General features: G+C 35.4%; 2 protein-coding genes across 4 annotated transcripts; one reads left to right on the forward strand and one right to left on the reverse strand.

The window, feature by feature from the left end:
• Positions 1-4,172: 4,172 nt before the first annotated feature.
• Positions 4,173-19,455, reverse strand: LOC128192856 (enolase-phosphatase E1-like). 3 transcript variants are annotated; one of them, XM_052865858.1, is made up of 9 exons: positions 19,242-19,455; positions 18,912-19,006; positions 9,454-9,514; positions 8,875-9,010; positions 8,368-8,580; positions 8,059-8,112; positions 7,836-7,882; positions 4,844-7,693; positions 4,173-4,682 (listed from the first exon to the last, which is right to left on the reverse strand). In XM_052865858.1, the coding sequence occupies exons 1-9, from the start codon at positions 19,359-19,361 to the stop codon at positions 4,398-4,400; spliced, it is 3,861 nt and encodes a 1,286-aa protein (XP_052721818.1). In that variant the 5' UTR covers positions 19,362-19,455; the 3' UTR covers positions 4,173-4,397. The 3 variants fall into 3 exon arrangements, with proteins under 3 accessions (XP_052721818.1, XP_052721817.1, XP_052721816.1); XM_052865857.1 differs by lacking the exons at positions 18,912-19,006; positions 19,242-19,455 and adding an exon at positions 10,202-10,358; XM_052865856.1 differs by lacking the exons at positions 18,912-19,006; positions 19,242-19,455 and adding an exon at positions 10,004-10,154.
• On the forward strand, positions 12,827-18,413 carry LOC128192857 (uncharacterized). Its single transcript, XM_052865859.1, has 7 exons — positions 12,827-12,949; positions 13,025-13,062; positions 13,569-13,752; positions 14,866-15,092; positions 15,250-15,510; positions 16,687-16,806; positions 17,329-18,413. Exons 2-7 carry the CDS (start codon positions 13,032-13,034, stop codon positions 17,619-17,621), a joined length of 1,116 nt encoding a protein of 371 aa, XP_052721819.1. The 5' UTR covers positions 12,827-12,949; positions 13,025-13,031; the 3' UTR covers positions 17,622-18,413.
• Positions 19,456-20,480: the final 1,025 nt, after the last annotated feature.

Consider the following 20,480-nt stretch of genomic DNA (forward strand, 5'->3'; position numbering starts at 1 on the left):
TAATCCTGTTTTTAGAACACTCTTAAAATTAATTATTTCATCGTATCAATGCAGAGCAATTTCATCTTCTCATTTTATAAGTTGACACGCATAGCGCCGTAAACTGTCAGTACATGTGTATGTTTTAAATTGAGAAATGAACAAATGTCGGGAATCAACTATCAAATATTTTTTTCCATTCAATAATAAAATTATCATTCAAATATAAAGTTGGTGCTGCTTTAAAGCGCCTTGAATAATAACGTGTCAGTATGCGTTCTTGTGTATACATATAAAGTTTAAGTCACGGTCATTTTCTGTGTATACATGTAGTGATTAACAAACTAAAGGGTAGAAGACGACATGCCCTTGAGGGTTTTCACACCTATTCACGACAAAAGAAAAAGTTTAAATCGCGTACGGCTTCGTCTAATCGCTCAACACCTTACAGAAGAGGGGAGAGAGAGAGAGAGAGAGAGAGAGAGAGAGAGAGAGAGAGAGAGAGAGAGAGGTAGGGCGTTTAGGAGTAATTTAACGTACACGGCGGTACACTTATGTAAAATATAGTAATATCCAATTCTAAATATTCATAAAATTAGTATTCATAAAAGAATATGGTACACTGTGATTGAATCCATCATGCAATTTCAGATTTGAGTCCACGTGCTGCATCTGTCAATCAAATCAGCCCGCTAGTTCTACCACGTGTTCCCTCCATGACAAAGTTTCGTTCTATTAGTTTTATTTTTAATAAAGAAAATAAGAAGTATATCTAACAGTTAAGTTTTTACAATGTTCGTGATGCTTGATTTACTGTGTTTAGAAAGTTTAATTCGTTGTGTTTTTACTCTCTCTCGTTTACTTAATAATGGAGGTTTTTTGCGGGAAGGAACATCTTAAACACATTTAACTGTTAAAGAACGCAGTAAAATGAATCAATTATTTAATATAACTATTAGTAAAATTGTTTGATATACATGTAGAATTCTTCTTGGTCAATCGTTACACAGATTATCTACCTGCCTCATTCCTGTGTATTCTGTGCGTTCAAGCGTAGAGTGATTTCCTGTCAGTGCGATAGTTTCACACCTTTGTGTAAAACAATAGGGACTAAAGTCAAATAAAGTTAACTTTGACAGACATAAAACTTTGAGGTGAGTGGGGGGGGGGGGGAGAGAGGTTAGGTTCCGAAAACGGGTTTACATATGTGTAGTAGCTTTATATACAATAAAATTACAAGCACACATAAAATGATATCAATACATTTACTGAAATGTTTAAATGGTTTTTTTTCGGCATGAAATATCAACAGCAAAACTTTCAAAACATGTTCCTAATTCGTTTGAAATGTGTAAGAACATAGGAATACGGTTTAACAACATTTCATTCTCAAAAAAAATTATCTAGTTATTCTGGAGAGAGAGAGAGAGAGAGGGGGGGGGGGGGGCTCGGTCGCGAGCGAACGCTAACCTCCGTCACGGCGGGTAGCTGGTACACCATCACGACAACATGACAAGGGATACCCACAATATCTTTCGATTACATAATTTTATGCAACTCTGGGTATCTCTAATGCTCCGTACTCTCTATTTGTTAGAGATACACGTTCATTTGATTTTTCGCATTACGATGGGGCGTATTCGACACGATTTGAAGCTGGAGATTGTTAGAATGCATCGGAGCGGTACTTCTGTAGCTGGGATTCGTGGACGACTTATCTCCATGGGACACATTAAATATTCAAGTCAGACTGAGTATTGAAGAACACACGGCTTCGCACTTGAAGATTGTCGTCGCAAACGTAACGCACTAGAAAGTGGGAATCCTCGCGCAATGACAAACGTCGAGCCAAACTTAAAGTAACGCAACACAAAATCACTAAAACGTGAATACACAAAAATGTTCTTTACACGTAGAAGACCTTGAAAGAAATGAACCGAACGTGCTAAAAATACCGGGTTGCTAATCATAGGAAGCCCTGATTTTGAATCACTTGCTCATCATTAGTTGACACGCATGGACTTCAACAACAAACAATACAAATGTAAGCGGACCATTTAATTGTTAAGAAAACACAATCACACTGCGTACACATTCATAATTTTAAAATCATTTCATGATAATTTTTATTTTAACGACCTTCTTGAAATATGATAATGGAATCGAAAATATTTTATTTGCGACTGCTGCACAAGTATTAAATTAAATACTATAATAATATATTTAATAGCTATGAAATAAAAAAAAATTATTAAAAAAGATTACAAGTATTTTGATTATAATCTCTGTCAAAATCTGGTTAAATATCGTCATTAAATATAAATTAACATGCAATTTATTTGTCATTCGGGGAGATAACTCCCGCTTGTATACGATACTTTTCCATCGATAATTTTACCGTGACGGGGACAAGTAGATGATCAGTTTACCGTGATGGGAACGCGGGATACCTGTCTCACCTGGCCGATCACCTCGATGTGTTTATACCGTGACGGGGCGCGGGAAACACGGGATCCGCGTTGCCTGTACTGTACTCAAGAGTTTTATTCATAATGCACCCAAAATGCATGCAAGTTTTTTCCACAGTATACAAAGTACAGGATATTAAAATATATTTCATAAAAAAGAACATGTTTAATTAATTCGACATTGTCTTGCCAAGTGACAATTTACCATATAGTTTTCAAGATGAAGTTCAAATTGTTAACGAGCGACACATAGCAATAACCTAAACACACATGTTCATGGCCATATTTATCGCCCCCCCCCCCCTCCTTGATTGTGATAATACAGAAAAATATATGCAAACATTACATTTTCACTATTCGGCCATATTGGCCACGCCATATGGCCTGAAGACCCTACCCAGGGATCATGAACTTCACAAATTAGGTAGAAATGTAGTTTTTCTCAAGTACATATGGGAGAAGAGAAGATTTTTAAAGATTTAATACATTTTTACTATATGGCCATATTGGCCCTATCCTAGGGCCCGAACCCCTGACACAGGGGTCATGGATTTCATAATTTTGGTCAACGGCTTTATAGACGTCATATTCATTCATTTAGATTTTTTTGCAATAGGTCACCTGACCGACTCAGGTGACCTAAAAATTAAAATAAACAATATATATATATATATATATTATGTGTTTATTCCATTCTACTCTTGAAAAATGTTTACAAATATTATCGGTGGGTACAAGATCTATATGCAAGTCAAATATTTTATTTTGTCTACAAAGATTATTTACAACCTAAAATCAACAGGAAGAAAATCTCCACATCTTGATTCCACACAAATGAATAGTTTCAGACAGTGACAACAGAATTCAATTCTTTATATCAAATAATTTCACAAGACAATACTCTAGTTTATAGCAAAATTGAAGTGTTTGATCCATGTTTAAATTTTCATACATCTCTAACAATAAATTGATGAAAATAATACACAGGAATGTTTTATACAAATTCCCATCTCAACCCTGACCCCCATCCCGAATCTCTCATACATTAACAAAACAAAGAAACCAGCAGACTCAATGAAAAACATATGTAAATGGATTATATCCATAAACTGATAAAATATTTGTTGAAACAATAAAACGATTGTGAGGCAGGTAGCGTGGATTTTATCTCATCCGATTGATACAGCATTAATGTAGATTTTGCTTTTAGACAAAAAAGTCTACGCCCATCCATATCCTTAGATTATCTACCCCTGGACAAGAAAAATACTTGAACGATTTCCATGTAACATATACAAGATTATATATGCACATATTACTTCAAATCCTTGCTTACAACAACCTATTGGTCATAGTTTTTTTGTACTTTGTACACCTTTCAACAAAGCTTGTTCACCGTCAGCTATAAATCCTTGACACAGTTTTCACAAAACTCATCACAGACACAAAATGACTTCAAACTGCATTATAATACTATCTGCATTGTACAAGAGGGTATTTCATTCAATCTGATCAAAAATAGACCATGCTAAAGTAAAACGAATTTGTGCCAAAATGACATTAAAATCCATCAAAAATACCCGACCAAACCCACTCACCAACAATTTTCAACATGATTATAGGAGTGTCGATACCAAGTTAACATGATAAAATCTTACAACACACATTATTATGCACAACAATATGATTTTGTTCTTCAGCAACTTTTCACTTTCAAATTTCATAATCAATTGTACAAAAAAACTTTTTTTCTCATAGGAATAAAAAAAAAGTCCAACTAGTCAACCAGAAATTTGTCTCAAGGAAAAATACCCTCAACTTTCATTCATCAAATTCTTTCTCACAATAAAAACTGGGGCTTTTTTAAATGTCCTAGAGTGATATATTCATCATTTTCATGCAAACCACAGACAAACACCAACAAAAGACAGTGGAATCACTGGGCTCCTTCTACTGCTGCTGAATTTCAGTGAACACCTGCTCCCCTTCGGCTGGCTGGGCTTGGTCAGGCTGCTGCATGATGTACTGCACAGTTCCGTCCTGGTCAACAATGGCGTGGGTCGCGTTCTCGGTCCCATCGGCACTCTGTACGATGATGATGGTCTCCTGGCCAGCATCATTCTGTAGCGTGGTCAGGGCCTGTCCAGACAGGATCTGGGACGGGTCACTCACAACAGCTGTGTGGTAGTCCCCTTCTGCTCCAGCCACTGTCACATAGGTCTGTCCTTCAGCAATCTGTTCATGAATGCAAAACATGTTTTGTGTATATGTGTACAGTTAACAAATTTAATATTTAGATACAAGCAAAAAAGATTTATGAGAATATATCAAGGATTCAATTATTCATTCTAACAAAAAACGTTGACATTTCGTGAAATTGGCTGAAAGGAAATTACCTCTCCTTCCTGTTCTTCTTCCTCCTCTTCTTCAGAATCGTCCAAGAGATCATCTTCCTCTACCTCTTCAGTCAGCTCAAACTTCCTGATGATGGCCTGAGCCGCCTCACCGGCAGTGACATGGATGCGTCCTATGTGTTCCAGAAGCATCTTCTTCCTCTTGAATGTCTCGTGGCACATATCACACTGATAGGGCGACAGCTTCTTGTGAACCAGCTGAATGTGGGACATAAGGTTGGACTTGTTGTTGAAGCATCTGCCACAGTCTCCACACTTGTGTGGCTTTTCTCCAGTGTGGATTAACATGTGGCGATCCACATGATATTTCTTAGTGAATCTTTTTTCACACACTGAGCAGATAAAGATTTTTTGATTGGGTGATTTCCAGCCTTCGTGGACTCTCTTAGTGTGTCCTATCAGTGCTCCAAGGGTCTTGAATGCAGCCTTGCAAGTAGTGCAGAGATACTGCCTGGTGTGAAGATGCATTCCTTTTAAATGCGTATTCAGGTTTCCTCTGAACGCAGAAGCATAGTCACAATGAGGGCATTTGTAGGGCTTACGTCCAGAGTGGACAGTTCTCATGTGCGAACTCATTCCTGTCTTGAGCACCACCTTTCCACAGATTGGACATGGAATTTGCATTCTGTTTTGCTGGTGAAGCTCCATATGCCTCTTGATGTTCTTGGCCACTTTGCCACATTCAGGGCACTGCTCTCCTTCTTCCACAGAGCCTTGGACTGAAACTCTCATGATCTTTTCTCTCCACTTGGCATTTCTCATCTCCTCTTCATAATCAGTCTCATCTTTGTGTTTCCCCTTAATGTGTTTTACCAATCCAATAAAAGCTTTGTCACAGAAAGGACAATTAAGGGCTTCCTCTGTATTCCTTATACCTCTTCTTTTGTTCTCCATTTCTTCGAACAACCCTACATCCTCTTCCCTTTTCCCTCTCCTCTTCTTTGGGGAATCAAAATCTTCATCAATACTTGTCTCCATATCTTGAGCTATGGGACCTATCTTTTTCTTCTTCAGTTTAGGATCTGTTTGTGTCAAGACCGATCGTTTACCAGGAGATTCCTCAATCAATTCAACTTCTACAAAATTTGTTTGAGTGCCTTGAGAGTCTTTTGCTGATCCAGGCTGTGCGGTCATGATGTTGTCAATGTCAATTTGATCGAAGTCATAGACATCACCAGTTTGAAGAGAACTTTGGTTGGGATCTTTTAACAAAGAACTCTTGGAAGTGGATGGCCCTGCTTCAGACTGCTCGAATTTAATAGAAGCAACATTTGGTCCAGTGGAGGCATCAGATGTAGTAGTTTCAGTTGTCTGCCCTTTCTGTTTCTTCGCAGGAGTGGGTGCGTCATCAGTTGTGGTTTCCTGAGATTCAGTGTCATCATCTCCTCTGCTGCGTTTTTTAGATAATGTGGCAGTGACAGTTGGTGTTCTTTTGGGAGTTTTTTCTTCAGTGTCTACTTTTCTTGGTCTTCCTCTTCCTTTAGGAGTTTTATCATCTGCAGACTTCGGGGGTCTGCCTCTCCTTTTCTTTGTTTCCTCAAACTCCTCCTCTTCTTCTTCATCTTCACTTAGTTCAATTGGTACATCATCCACTTCCATTTCTAAATCTTCATCTTTGTATGTACTCTGGTTCTTTTTTCCTCTGCCACGTCTCTTAGTTTCACTGCTGGGAGTTTCTGTCTCCTCTTTCATGGTTTTTCTTGTTATTTTTGGAGTAGATTCAACATCGCTGTCAGTTTGCTTTTTGGGACGACCTCTTCCACGTTTGGCAGACTTAGGTTCCTCATTTTCAACCTCCTCTTCCTCTTCATCAACAGTTTCTTTAGCTTGTCTTTTGGGTCTACCTCTTCCCTTCCTAACTGGCTCTTCATCTCCTTGAGCCTTCTTCTTAGGTCTTCCTCTACCTTTCTTTACAGGTTCTTCTTTTTCTATCTCTTCATCATCTTCAACCATTTCTTCTTCTTCTTCTACCTCCTCCTCCTGCTCTTCTTCTTCATCCTCCTCTTCCTCCTCTTGAACTTGCTTCTTTGGTCTTCCTCTACCACGCCTTCCAGATTTTACAACAGGTGTGGTTTCCTCCACTTCTGATTGATTTTTCTTGGGTCTACCTCTACCTTTTGATGGGGTTACTTCATCTGTGCTGTCTTCAACAGTTGTATCTTTTAGAGAAGACTTGCGTCCTCTCTTTTTTGGTTCAGATTCATTCAAAACTGGAGTGGATTTACTCTCCTTTGGAGGTCTTCCACGCCCTCTAGATTTGGGTTCAGGTGTCTCTGAAACAGATGTATCTTTATCAGACTCCGCAGCAGTAGACCTCCTACCTCTTCCCCTGGTTGGCTGCTCAATTTCCTGAACACCTTCATCAGAACTTTGTTGCTCCTCCTCCACCTCTTCAATATTTTGATTTCCTTTTCCACTACGCTTGGGGTAAGACTTGGTGGGTGCTTCTACTTGTGTCTTACTTTCCTCTTCCTCCGCTTCCTTCTCCACTTCCTCCTCTTCTTTTATTTCTTCTGCTGTTTCACCTTCATCTACATCTTCTTCTGCCTCTAACTCTTCATCCACAGCCTCCTCCATTTTGTCATCATCAATATTGACACCATTGTCATCAGCAGACTCCACATCATCTGCGTTTTCATTTTCAGTATTCATTTCCTGTTGATTATCTTCTGCATCAGGTGTTACTACCTCACTTTCATCTCCTGTACCTTGTTCCATGATAAATTCCTCCAAAGTCCCTTCAGCTTCTGGTTCAGGGGTTTCCTTCTCTGTCGTTTCCAGCTCAACTTTGTCTTGTTCCACATTTTCATTCTTTTCTGTTCCATTAGTCTCCTACAAAGATGAAAGAAAATAAAAATATCAAAACTTTAAATGTGAAATAAAAGAACAAAATCATTATGATTGTTTAAAAAGATTATTTTCATTAAAAAAATCCATCAAAATCAAAAGTATACAAAGTCTTTAACAAACAAACCTCTTTTTCAATGTCAGTTGATTGTACAATAGGAACTACACCTCCATCTACAAATCATATTAGAAAAATACATAGTTTTTACAAAATATTAGACATCATATTGTTTTTAATGTAGAATATCATTGCTTTTTTTATTCCTCCAAAACAAATTGTTTTACATGGAGCTAAAAAAATTCCTTTTTAACAGTTCAATGTTTCGTAAAATCTTTTGACTAAAACTTACCACTGGTAACCTGTATAAGGACATTTGTGCTTACAAGATCCTCAATGTCGCCTTCTGTAAAACCAATGAAATTCTCTATTTTATATTAAATCATTTTCCCATAACAGAAAATCATTTTTTATATCATACATAGAAGAAAAAAATTCTTGTTTATCAGTACAACATTTCATACAAATCTTTTGAACCCCTTAAAAATTTTTTGCATAAAAACTGGAAATCAAGGAGACTTGTCATAAACAACCAGTTAACCTGAAGCAAATATTTTGCAAAATATGTAAGATGAACAAAGAGTTATAGAAGGCTGTGTACCTTGTGCACTTTCAGCTGCAGGGACTGTCTCTGTTTGCTGGACACTGGGGGACCCCTCCTCCACCTCGGACTTTTCTGCTACAACATCCTGTTCTGTGGTGGTCATCAGCATGGACTCCTGTGTCTGCTGCATGTACTGTTCCAGGTCTTGTGTCATGGCCACTGTGTCAGGGAGCTGTGCCACAGCAGGTTCTGTGACTAGAGTTACTGTTTCTGAAAATTGAATTCGGACTTTTTTGACAAAGGTATTAATACTTAAAAGTTTATTATAACAGGATTATATATATGAAATACCTTTTGACTGTTAATACAAAGAGTACTTGGACTTAATTTTTTTTATTTTTTACTGGGCAACATGTTTAAATGAAAATCATTAGTCAAATGATCTGAAAGTTTCCAAAACCAATTATAAAAGGCACACTATTTGGATAAACTGGTTCATACTCTTACCTGCTTGCAAAATTATAACAAACAATACAAAAATTAAAAGTTACATAAAATATGTACCTAATACAGTAGTTTGGGGATTTTCTGATTCTGTGGACATTACTTCTGGATTTATGTCAACTGGAGCATCTGAAAAACCATTGGATGCAGTCACTGGAATTCCTGCCAAGATGCTGTCGGCAACAGTAGTGCAAGTCTAGATGAATAAAAAAGGGGTAGAGAGAATCATCACTTATACCAAAATCAAATCAAAAGCAAACGAATTTCATACATGTATCTAGTGAACTCAGAAGTGTACAATGTAAATGGGTGCTGAAAATTGTTAAATTGCATATAAATTTCTTAATAGTATGCAAATTCTAATCTTGCATATAAAATTCTTAATAGTATGCTAATTCTGTACATATTACAAATAAAAGGCCATAAAAGGCCATAAAAGAGGATATTAACCCCTTTATTTTTTTTTTTAATTGCATGATATTTTATCAAAATAATTCACTTTGGAAAAACTTAATACATTTGCAAATGATATAATTTCCAAATGGGAAATGTTTAACCATGACAGATGCCCGAATGTTTCTTTTTGATTTCTTGAAATATTTTTAATGTTGATGGATAAACCATAGAATCATTATTTACCTCATCAGATTTTCCAGTTGATATACCGACATTAGGGCTTGGTTCATTTATATTTTCCATCCTTTGAAAAAAAAAATTCAAATTTTAATTCATGTAATAAATAATCCATATGCATGTTTTTCCCTTCATATTTTTTTTTATCATGATGATTATTACATATCGTTTATTTATTGATATTCTTACAAACCGCACTTGTCACATGGTGTCTATGAACTGTGACCCATGACCTACATTATTCATGGTAATTTCAGTGAAAAAAAATACCACTCGAAGTCTAATCAAAATGAACAAATCAAATGTGAAAAAACCGATGTAAGGTATAAAACGAAATCTCTTTATTTGATCAAGGAAGAATACAGTAGCAATTAAGCAGATGCATTGCTGCGCATCCATGGCGATTGCCGATTCGTCAACCGGCTTGGCTCGAATTGAGCATAAATTTTCCGCCATGTTGAAATAGCAAGCGGAAACAAAAGAATATGAACATGTCATTTTCATGCTACATATCCATAAATCTGAAAATACATCTTTTCCTATCACTTATAATTACATTCATAATCTACTGCACTGTTCAAACGCCGTTCAGCTGGGATAGAAACACGTTCAATTGTCGCCCTTGCCCACCGACTACAAGGGCAGTTAACCACACAATCGCCATCATCGAAACAGCTTTGAAGTTATCGCCCGTAATTTTATATTTCTTGCTTCAAGTCGCTTTTAAAATGTTTTAGCATTGATGAAAACTTACCTTAATCAACAGGTCTCTTCCAACAACAATTGATCTCTGTTTTTTCACCCTAAATATCCATCATAATTTCATAATGACGCCCTTCTTTCGATTTTTTCCTTGATCATGCACGCTTCGAAGATATTTACCCATAATGCAACGCTTTCGGATGATTCCGGGAAGTTATGGCGGTAAATTTAAAACCAGACAAGTAGTATTAGATATCAAACAACTAATTTTCAAACTGTTATAAGCTATAGATAAGATAATTAATTAACTATATAACATTCCAATTGTTTTAACTTAATTTGTTGTTTTTTCCAGTAAACAGGTTCCTATTCAAAGAGAATTCAAATATAATAACCTTAGATTGATAACCTAAATTTATGTCAAACAGTACAGTGAGGTTGCCATTAACGAATCGTCTCCATTAACGAATCACTTTCAGATAAACAATTCTGTATTTTTCTATTAAGGGTTCAATACTTAACTTAACATATCCTGTTATGTAGAGTTATTCTTGTTTTAATTATTCATCACGAAATTATTAAATTTTATATTGTTTTATGTCGTAATTTCGAAACAAACATGAACAAGCTTTTTGAAGACGCAGACAAAAAGCATGCGTGCAGCTGACTACTTTCACTTTTCGGTTGAGCTCTGATGTGAACGGCTCATTGTATGTAAGCATATTTGGTACAAATGTTTAATAAAATTATCTGTCTACAAGCACTGAAAGCGTCAAACAATTTCTTAATCAGAGAATAATTATATTAGCTATAATGTTGTGGGTAGTCAGGGTTCCAATAACGAATCACCGAGATGCGGGGATCACGGAGGGGTCATGTCAAAATTAATTGATACCGCTACGATTATTTGCACATCTGCTTCAATTAAAAAAAACGAGAAACAACAATAAAAGATTTTAAAAACACATTTCATTCCCATTTTCTAGAACGTTTTTCCATTTGATAATGATTTCAACCATATTTTGGTTTCCCCAATTCCCTGTATTAATACGGATATTTATTGATTTAAAAACCAGCATGCCTTACAAATTAAAGTTATTCGTTATTCGATGACATTTAGTAGTTTATTTCCTAAAAAATATAATTTTCCTTGAACATGGATCCAGTTTGCAGATTCACTAAACATTTTTAATTGTGTTTTAAAAATATTTCATAAGTACCGTGGCAAACGATCGCTGATTCCATACATGTACAGGTCAATCCTGAAAATATTTATTTTCCTTGAACACCTATCCAGCTTGCACATTCAGTCATCCACTATACATTTCTAGATTTGTTTTAAAATATTTCATAGTGCAAATGATCGCCGATTCAAAACGTCTGTCTTCCCGGTATTTGTTCGTCCATTTCTCTCTTCTTTTTTTTTTTTTTTTTGCTGGATGTCAATACTGGGTCCTGTTTTTGTTTTTTGGTTGCTTAACTATACAATCATTAAACACATTTCTAGGCAATTTTGTGTATTTTATTTTGTTTACTTTAAAATCGCCCTAGGATATGCTTCTAAATCTTTTAAAACCCTTTTTTATAATTAGTTACCGTTATGTATTCAAACTTCAACTTTTCTAACATACGTGCTAAAAAATCTTTTAAAAATTCGAAATGGCTAATTTTTTTTAATAAATAAAAAAAAAACAATGCAGAAATTTAAATTCAATTTTTTCTTCTTTTTTAAATCTTTTATTCGATGAGTTATTTTCCTCGCGATATTCTTAAAGTTGCTATATGCTTATTCTAATTTTAGTATATGTTTATTTTATTTTATTTTTAAGTGTCGTTGCTCCGCATGAAAAATCTATGATGTAGTACATATATGTTATAAAAACCCAATCTGCTACAGTATTTAATTAATATCGACACATAATTTCATTGCAAATAAATTAAACCCGTTGCGACACAAACTTCATCATTCTGTGAGTTCTATGAACTGAATACCGTCACTTGTCTATGCTTTGGGAAAACCCTTCGTATGTCGTATTTCGGTTTTTTCTCGATCCATTTACGTGTATATTTCTTTGTAATTTCATGAAAAGATGTTCATATACATGTATCTCATAAAATTAACAATATTGATGACTTACAATGATCGACTAAAAACTAAATGATTTTTAATAAATTGGTGGATCAAAGTTAACAAATCATGCAGTAATTTTTTTTACCGTTGAATTCTTTGTTATTTTTTCATGAATTGTCGGGTTCAATAAAATGAACACTTCACTCAAAATGAAAAAAATTATTAGTCTTTCCATTTTTCTTATTCATGCTTTAAAGCATATTAAAACTTAAAAAAATATTTCGACACTGTCCCTAACAAAAAAATAATCGGCTGTATATCACGTGATTCGGTAATGGAGAAAATGATCCGCTAAAGGAGAAAACATCGTTCATCAAAGTACAGCGATAATTTTTGTTTAATCATTGGTTGTTGGGAAAGAAATATATGATGTTATGAGTCAAGTATGGTACAATAAAACAACGTTGTATTATGAATTTAACTCGGGCTTGGTTACGTACTATCAACGCGAATTTACTTAGTGATTCGGTAAAGGCAACCTCACTGTACATGTCTCTATATGCATAATAATTTTTAATCTTTAAAAATTCTAAATCACGATATTGGCCTGCAAATTTTTTTTAGAAATTATCGACCGCCATTCTCGACCGCCGTTCTTGTTGGCCATGTCAATATATATACCGGGTGTGTCGATCCACTCAGATACCAGATACACATATGTATACCAAGGTGAGACACTCTCTCTCTCTCTCTCTCTCTCTCTCTCTCTCTCTCTTCTACAGTGTAATTTTTTATTTCTTTCAGAGACAAAATGCAACTGATTTTCATTATCGGATATCTCGGTAACTGATTTTCTTCTGCATGCCCCGCTGATTTTAGATTGTATACATTATTAGACAAAGAGAATAATTATATAAACCAGTGCGTAAGCATTTGCCTTAATTAATTAATTAATTAATCAGAAGATGAATTTCTCAATTTCTTTACAAAATATAATCACTCTTAAAGCTGGTACATGCATGGGCTAGTCTGAACTGTATACAAGTATATTATGTTTTTTCATTAATTAAGCTAGATCTCATTTATAATCAGATACATGTACGGTTGATAAAAGTTTTAAAAAAAATTGTTTTTCTAGAGGCGCTTTGTACATGCTTAAATTATATCCTAAGCATTCGAGCATTAGATCTAGATTTTTCCTTTTTATACTGACGAAATAAAACTAACTGCATGCTTTTGATACGTCAATCTTTTCCATTACATATCTTAATTAATGAATTAAACCGTAAACTTATATACCGGTAAACATTAAATAACTATGTTACTGCTTTACTCGACCTTTCTTTAGTTTCACAAAGTAGTGCAACCACCCCCATCACTGCCAAAGTCACTTTACACACCTCCACCGTCACTTGGAATGAAGCCCACAGTTTCTGTCAGTCCGTCAACCAATCACTGCTGACCGCCGACACACAAGAGAGACGGGATGCATTACTCTACTTCTTCCACAAAGAGCCGTGGCAATCCGTAAAGTAAGTTTAAGATTTCAATTGCACCTGTGGTACCTGTGCGTCACGTGACCTCTGTTTTGTACAAATCAACCACACTTGCTTATTATACATTTATTGCACGATTATGAGGGAAATATGAAGATTTATTCCCCCAGAAATTCTTATTCCCCGAGGGCAACGCCCGAGTGAAATATGATTTTTCTGGGGGAATAAATCATCTTCATACTCGTATTTCCCGAGCGTCCATGCAAGCAATAAATTATTTATTATACCGAACGACAGGTAATAATTTAAAATACATCAGTTTCTAACGTTTTTCAATTCTTGTAAAGCAATAACGTAGTTATATAATGTTTACCGGTTTTTTCTATTACAGTTTCTGAAATAAAAGGGATTTAAAACGATTTTTTAAATAGAACTTATCATTTAATTGCATCGTATGTTCATCCTCAGGATTTTTTTATAAGCATGGAATGAAAATTCGAGGGGGTAAAATAGGATGAAGAATATGACGATTACCGGGAAATATATGAAGTTTTATTGCATGCCCTGGCACGTGATTGTCTAGAACCAATCAGATGTCTTGTTATGTAGAATAATCATATTGAGGTATCACAATATGGATTAGAGAGGATGACCGGCATTCAAAAAGCTTTGAAAATATCCTTGTAAATATACGTCTTTAAATATATAACACTACAGAACCCAAATGAATGAAAGTAAATTGAGTTATAAACTGCGTTCGAAGTCATTGTCAATCCAGAATGATAAAATTATATATATTTTTTCTGCTTGTGAATGAATTGAGTTTTTTTTTTATATAGAACCATTTTAACAAGAGCTTGGACTTTCGGTAGTTGTGACAAACAGCAATGTGACGTAGGCCTGGTCTATTTCATTGCTGGCCCCTCAGTTATGGCTTTTTGAAATCAACATGAATTGTCTGGCTTTTGAGCTAAGACTTACGCAATCATTGCATGTTTCGCTTGGAACCGCATCATTTTTAACTAATTGTTTTGAAGCAAGAAATAGATAGTTACATCCTACTGAAAGTCCAAGGCATTGTTAAATATTTCTATCTGATTCAAAGAAGAAATTAAGTTCCTTTTGATGGAGAATCACATTTGTTTATAGGGATCTCCGGTTTTGGACAGGTCTTCACGCTACGATTCCGGACACTGGGTCTACTCTCAAATGGGCAAGTTCATGCCAGCAGCCGACAATGGCAGTTTCGGGTTTAAGTGTTTCTTCTAGTCACCGATATTGTGGATATATCAGTTTGGAGAATACCCGTGAGATAAAGTTTGGGACATCAGACTGTGTTCTGTCAAAGAAAAAGTTTCTTTGCCAGGAGCTTCAAAGTAAGATGGCGGCAAAATTTCTTCATTTTTCTCACCCTTGTTTCGTAAAGGCATTTTTAAAGGAAAGAGAAAGATAGGCTTAAATGTAGATAATTTAAAAAAAAAAGATCATATTAATCGAGATAAACTATACATGTACCTTTTTTCGCTGTTTCAGACCATTGTTTATATGACGTCATACCAAGGGCGTTTGGTAATATCGTGGCATCACACCACTTGACAAACGGTAGTGTTTCCGAATGCCAGAGCGAGTGTGAGAGATTTGTCTCAAACAATGGCCACCGATGCTTGGGTTTTAATTTCAATGACGTCACACAGACATGTGGACTGATGACGGGGGAGAACCTGTTCCGGTTGGATAAACACCATCGACCGTCGCCTGTTCACCGTTTATTTATTAGACGCTGTGAAATCCAGGGTATCCAACTGCATATATCATAGATTGTACTTAATAGAAGAAAATCGGTTAACTTATATAATATGTTTTACGGTGCTACCGTTCTGGCGAGCGCAGCAAGAATTACACATACTGTGCCTTGCATCATTGTCAACTTATAGTTTTATTTAGGTATCAACGAACGTCAAGGAATTTTTGAGAGAGTATTGCTCTACAATAAGTATGCCAAAGGTACTAATTTTAATGGTTACGATACATACAGCGCAACCCCCTACCCAGAGAGAGAGAGAGAGAGAGAGAGAGAGAGAGAGAGAGAGAGAGAGAGAGAGCCCAGTACCTGTTTGTAGGTGTGTAATTTCCGACTTTTAAATTTAATGGTCTGACTATATGCAATATCTACATATTTTTTTACCTGTTTATTTTTTCTTTTATTCCTTTTTATTTAGATCAAAATGTCCTATTGTTTATTTCCTCCCTACTCATACACTTACCTGCCTACTGTACATGCATGCACAATTACTTTAAAAATGGATCGATATGACAGTAAAGTATGGCTCTATATATAAAATCTCTATATTAAAAAAAAATAAAAACAAATCATATGCCAATGAGGCAGGTATCGCAATCTATACTGAAATAGCTAGTACACGCATTACAGATGTTTGATCCACCTCTAAATTTATCGCGGGAAATATAGCGCGAGTGCACTGTGACGTCATCCATGTGTTTACGTTTCTCGACTCAATACGAAGGTATGGAAGCATGTAACAAATCTTTGAGTCTCACCAAAGCATATGCGATACTCAAAACGTGTCTTCAAACTTTAAGTCACCGTAAATTACGAGTTAAAAGTCGGCCATTTTTGGCATAGCACCACGGGTGAGAACATTAGAGAGCATTATGGGACGTAGACAAAAAAATTTGTTTGATGAACTGTAGGTTTGGCTCGTTCTTTTTCCCGCGCACACTGGTTCTTAGAGCTCGCTTCGCTAGCCGGCGCTTCGCTAGCCGGCGCTGCGCGCCGGCGAGCTGCGCTCGCTATAAATATTATAAATACAATTTATATGCTTGGTGGGTTTTTAAGGTTATTTGACGTGTTACCGTAACTATTGAGTAATTATGGCGTCTTTGTAAGCCACCAAACCAATAATATCTTTTCTGTGCAAATCTATTTGAAATATCAATTCGGATTTCCAGCAAATCTGCAGACATCGGGAACAGAGGCCCGTCAGGATTTCTCCTGTTCCCTGCGTCCGGTCAGTCGGTGTGTTGACGTCCGACGATTTTGTAATAATGCACACGGAAAGCTGGAAACAGGTAAAACAATAAATACTGTAGTAAATCAAAGCCCCTTTAATAAGCATGTTCAATAAACAGTACGATGACTTTTTTTCCATTTGCTTTGAATCTAGTATTGTCCTATTCATTGGTTTTCTCCCGGAATTTGGAATATTTAATCCTCAGTTGATTGGCATAAAATACATAGAATATAGTCGAATCGGGCCCTAGTCCAGTACATTAATATCTTGCATCAAAAATTATTCTACAATCGAACATATCAAATACGAATTAAGAGATAATTTAAGGTGACTTAGAGAATTTCAGAGAGGTTTAATGGAGAAGTCATTGGGTTTTCAACAAAACAAAACAATTGTTACCGGAGTAACAGTTTAATTATAGAATTTGCTTTTGCGGTGGGGAGTGGAAATATTGAGGTGCGCCTAAAATAGCTCTCTTCCAAGATAGATTTCAGTTCCTTTGACATGAATTATTAATTATATTGAATATACAAACACATGAATGGCGTCATCAAAAAACGTTTTCAATTTCGGATTCCAGATTCTGAGAGATGTGAATGCAGGCTACAGAAAGTGACACAGACGATCAATCTGACGGAGAAAATAGAAAAGATTGTAGAGAATATACGAATTCCACCCAAAAACACGTCCATTGCCATCAGACAGAAAATCTCCGTCACAGACTCACGCATTAGCTCATGTGGTATCGGAATCGTTGCCATAACAATCATGTCCGCCATCTTTGGTGGAATTGTCATGATGGATTTGAATACCGTTAGACTGCATTTGACTGGACACTTAAATGGCAAGTACCCAAAAAGGTTGCGTATTTAATGTAAATCAATATTATAGTCATGTGTTACAAATTTACGAAGCGGCATTAAATTTTGCAAGTCTTTATCGTTGTTTTTATATTTCAATCGGGAAAAGCTTCATAACTTAAAGGGACTTAGACACGATTTGAGATCAAAAATTTTATTTTTATTTTTTATGTATAAAATGGTTTACTGATGTATTTTAAATGATTGACCAAAATATTGAATGTTAAAGTCAATTTACAAGCGAGATACAGAGGTAAGAATTGATTGTTATGTAAACAAAGCTCGAGTCTTATAGTTGTTTACAAAAAATGTAATGTTGAGAATTACCATTTCTTAGACAAAATGATTTTTAAAAAACAATTTAAACTATAATTCATTATCTTCATAAATACTATTATCAACAAAAGAAAGATACATTTGATTGAAACTTTCACCAATACAACACATATGTAAAAAATGACAATATTCGAGTTTTGTTTACAAAACAAAGAATTAGGAACTCTGTATCTTGCTTAATACTTGACATTTCACTTTCAAATTTTGACAAAGCATTATAAACTTATATATTTATCAATATAAACATTGAAAATGGAAAAATAATATTTGAAAATTTTAAGTCAAATCGTGTCCAAGTCCCTTTAAAATCTAGTAATTAAAAATAATAATTCTTAATTTTTTTAAAATAAATTCATAATGTAAATAAAAAGAAGAACCAAAGCTAAATCCTTGAAACAACAACGCCCGTTCAATAAGAAATATCATAGTTTATTCGGCCCCAGGAAAATAAATAACGGCTATGCCAGGTCTACATTTTGCCACGTTGAAAAACTGACAAACTCATGAAACATAAGATGACCACGCCAGCAAGGTAGGAAAAAGTTCTTGTTGGCTGGGGCAGGGCCTGGATTAAAGCGATATTATGCACAACGCGCGTCACAAGAAAAGACCGGAAGCACAAAGCGGCTGTCCAAGGATCCGGTTCGGTCAGGACGTAAAAAAGGCCAATCGTCACAAAAGGAACTATGTTTTCCAGATTATTTAAATGACATCTGCAAAAAAAAGTATAGAGATTCAGGGGCGAGAGAAGAGTTATCGTTAAGACCTTCAACGGAGGATTTGACAGTTGCGCTTTGCATGGCTTCCTTCTTTGATAAATACTAGTATAGATGGTCATACCTTATCCCCATATATTTACTATATAGTCTACTGCAACTTTAATATACATAAAAATTATGAATGTAATTAAAACACTTTAATTATATATGCATCTTAAAAATGAACTGATACATGTATGTAAACAAACCTTCTTAGCCTTTTGATTTGGGCATCATCGGCAGTTGGCTTAAGATGGTGTTTTCCAACAATAAACTGCGAACAGTCTTCTGGAAAAGAAAACACCTACAAAAGAAATACAAAATAAATGTACTATAAATCAGAACATTTAATACATGTAATGTACATAGCCTTGGTATGGTCAAAGTATTTGATTACACCTATATGCTAACATTTTAAACAAGAGGCAAGATAAGGTTAGTATTAAAGTGAGCAAATTAAAAATATATGTCATTATATAGTTTGTACATGTTTAAGTTGGACGGTAATAAATTTCCAAATGAAAAAACAGTTTGCATACCTTCCGTTTGACTCGAATTCGTATGACCAATAGCGCGATACCTATGGTCTCGAGAATCAGAAGGATGGAATAGCAAACAAACTGGGAAAATACAGGGTTGTCAAATCCCAACGCCACCATAACTTCAGCTTTTGTTCTTACTTTACTTGTATCACATATCAAAACACACGTGTGTTCCTTAACATTAATAGAAGTGTGCTATGCCTGTACAGTTATAGTTGTACTTCCGTTTCACTTCCTTCAAGTATATCCAAGGACCATGCCAGTTGTGTAATATGCGCTGACACCAGGAAATTGTTGTTTCGTCGATATGAAGGATACAATCATGTATCTGGTGTTAAGGGCATACGCTGATTTACAGTTAGAGGGGGTGGTGCTGGGAGGAGGGGGCTGGATATATAATTCAAACTCACCCATTTTAATGAAAAAAAGGGAGATCTGATGGAGGAGTAAGGCGTGTAAAATGCCTTTAGCAGGACGGATGAGATACTGAAGAAAAATATCAACAAACCTGGTGATTCTTCAAAAAATCGTTCCAAACAATATATATTTAACATAACATCGATTTGTAAGCTTCAATACTTGGAATATACTATTAATTTATTTAAACGTATATTCCCCCCAAAATCATCAGATAGTGTCTTTTTTTTTAAAGTTCAATTCCGTTGGTCTGTGCTTCATATTTTTATCATATTCTTACTAAGGTCAAATGGAAAACGAACCTTTTTTAATCAACAATAACTTTGTGACTTAATTAATTATGGTTCTATTGTTAGAGCACCTGACCATATGTAACCTTAAAGAAATTAACCATTTTAGGTTGAAATACTAGTAGTTACGTGTACTGTATTAAAATATTCAAACTGAGTATAGTTGGAAAATGTGCTTTGCTAAATTGTATTGCACTGGACATGCGTGGATTTAGAGGACGGGGGTCCGGACTCCCCTTCACCCTGCAAAATCAATTTCTTTTAATCTACATTATAAAATTTCCAAAAACATGCCTCAGAACCCCTTGTTAATCTCAAATAACCATATCGGATCCCCTCCCACTCCCGTGGAAATTTTTTAAAAAGGAAATTTTGATGGGAAAATGTAGCATTTGCGCTATTTTATTTACCCCCCCCCCCTTCCCCCCATTACCCGGACTTTATTTTTCATTTTTTTTTTTTTTTTTTTTTTTAGATCCGAGCATTATTTCAGATGTATGCATTTCAGCTTTTTATACGCAAACAACAA

This window comes from Crassostrea angulata, chromosome 7 (genome assembly GCF_025612915.1).
Source record: "Crassostrea angulata isolate pt1a10 chromosome 7, ASM2561291v2, whole genome shotgun sequence".
Taxonomy (NCBI): domain Eukaryota; kingdom Metazoa; phylum Mollusca; class Bivalvia; order Ostreida; family Ostreidae; genus Magallana; species Magallana angulata.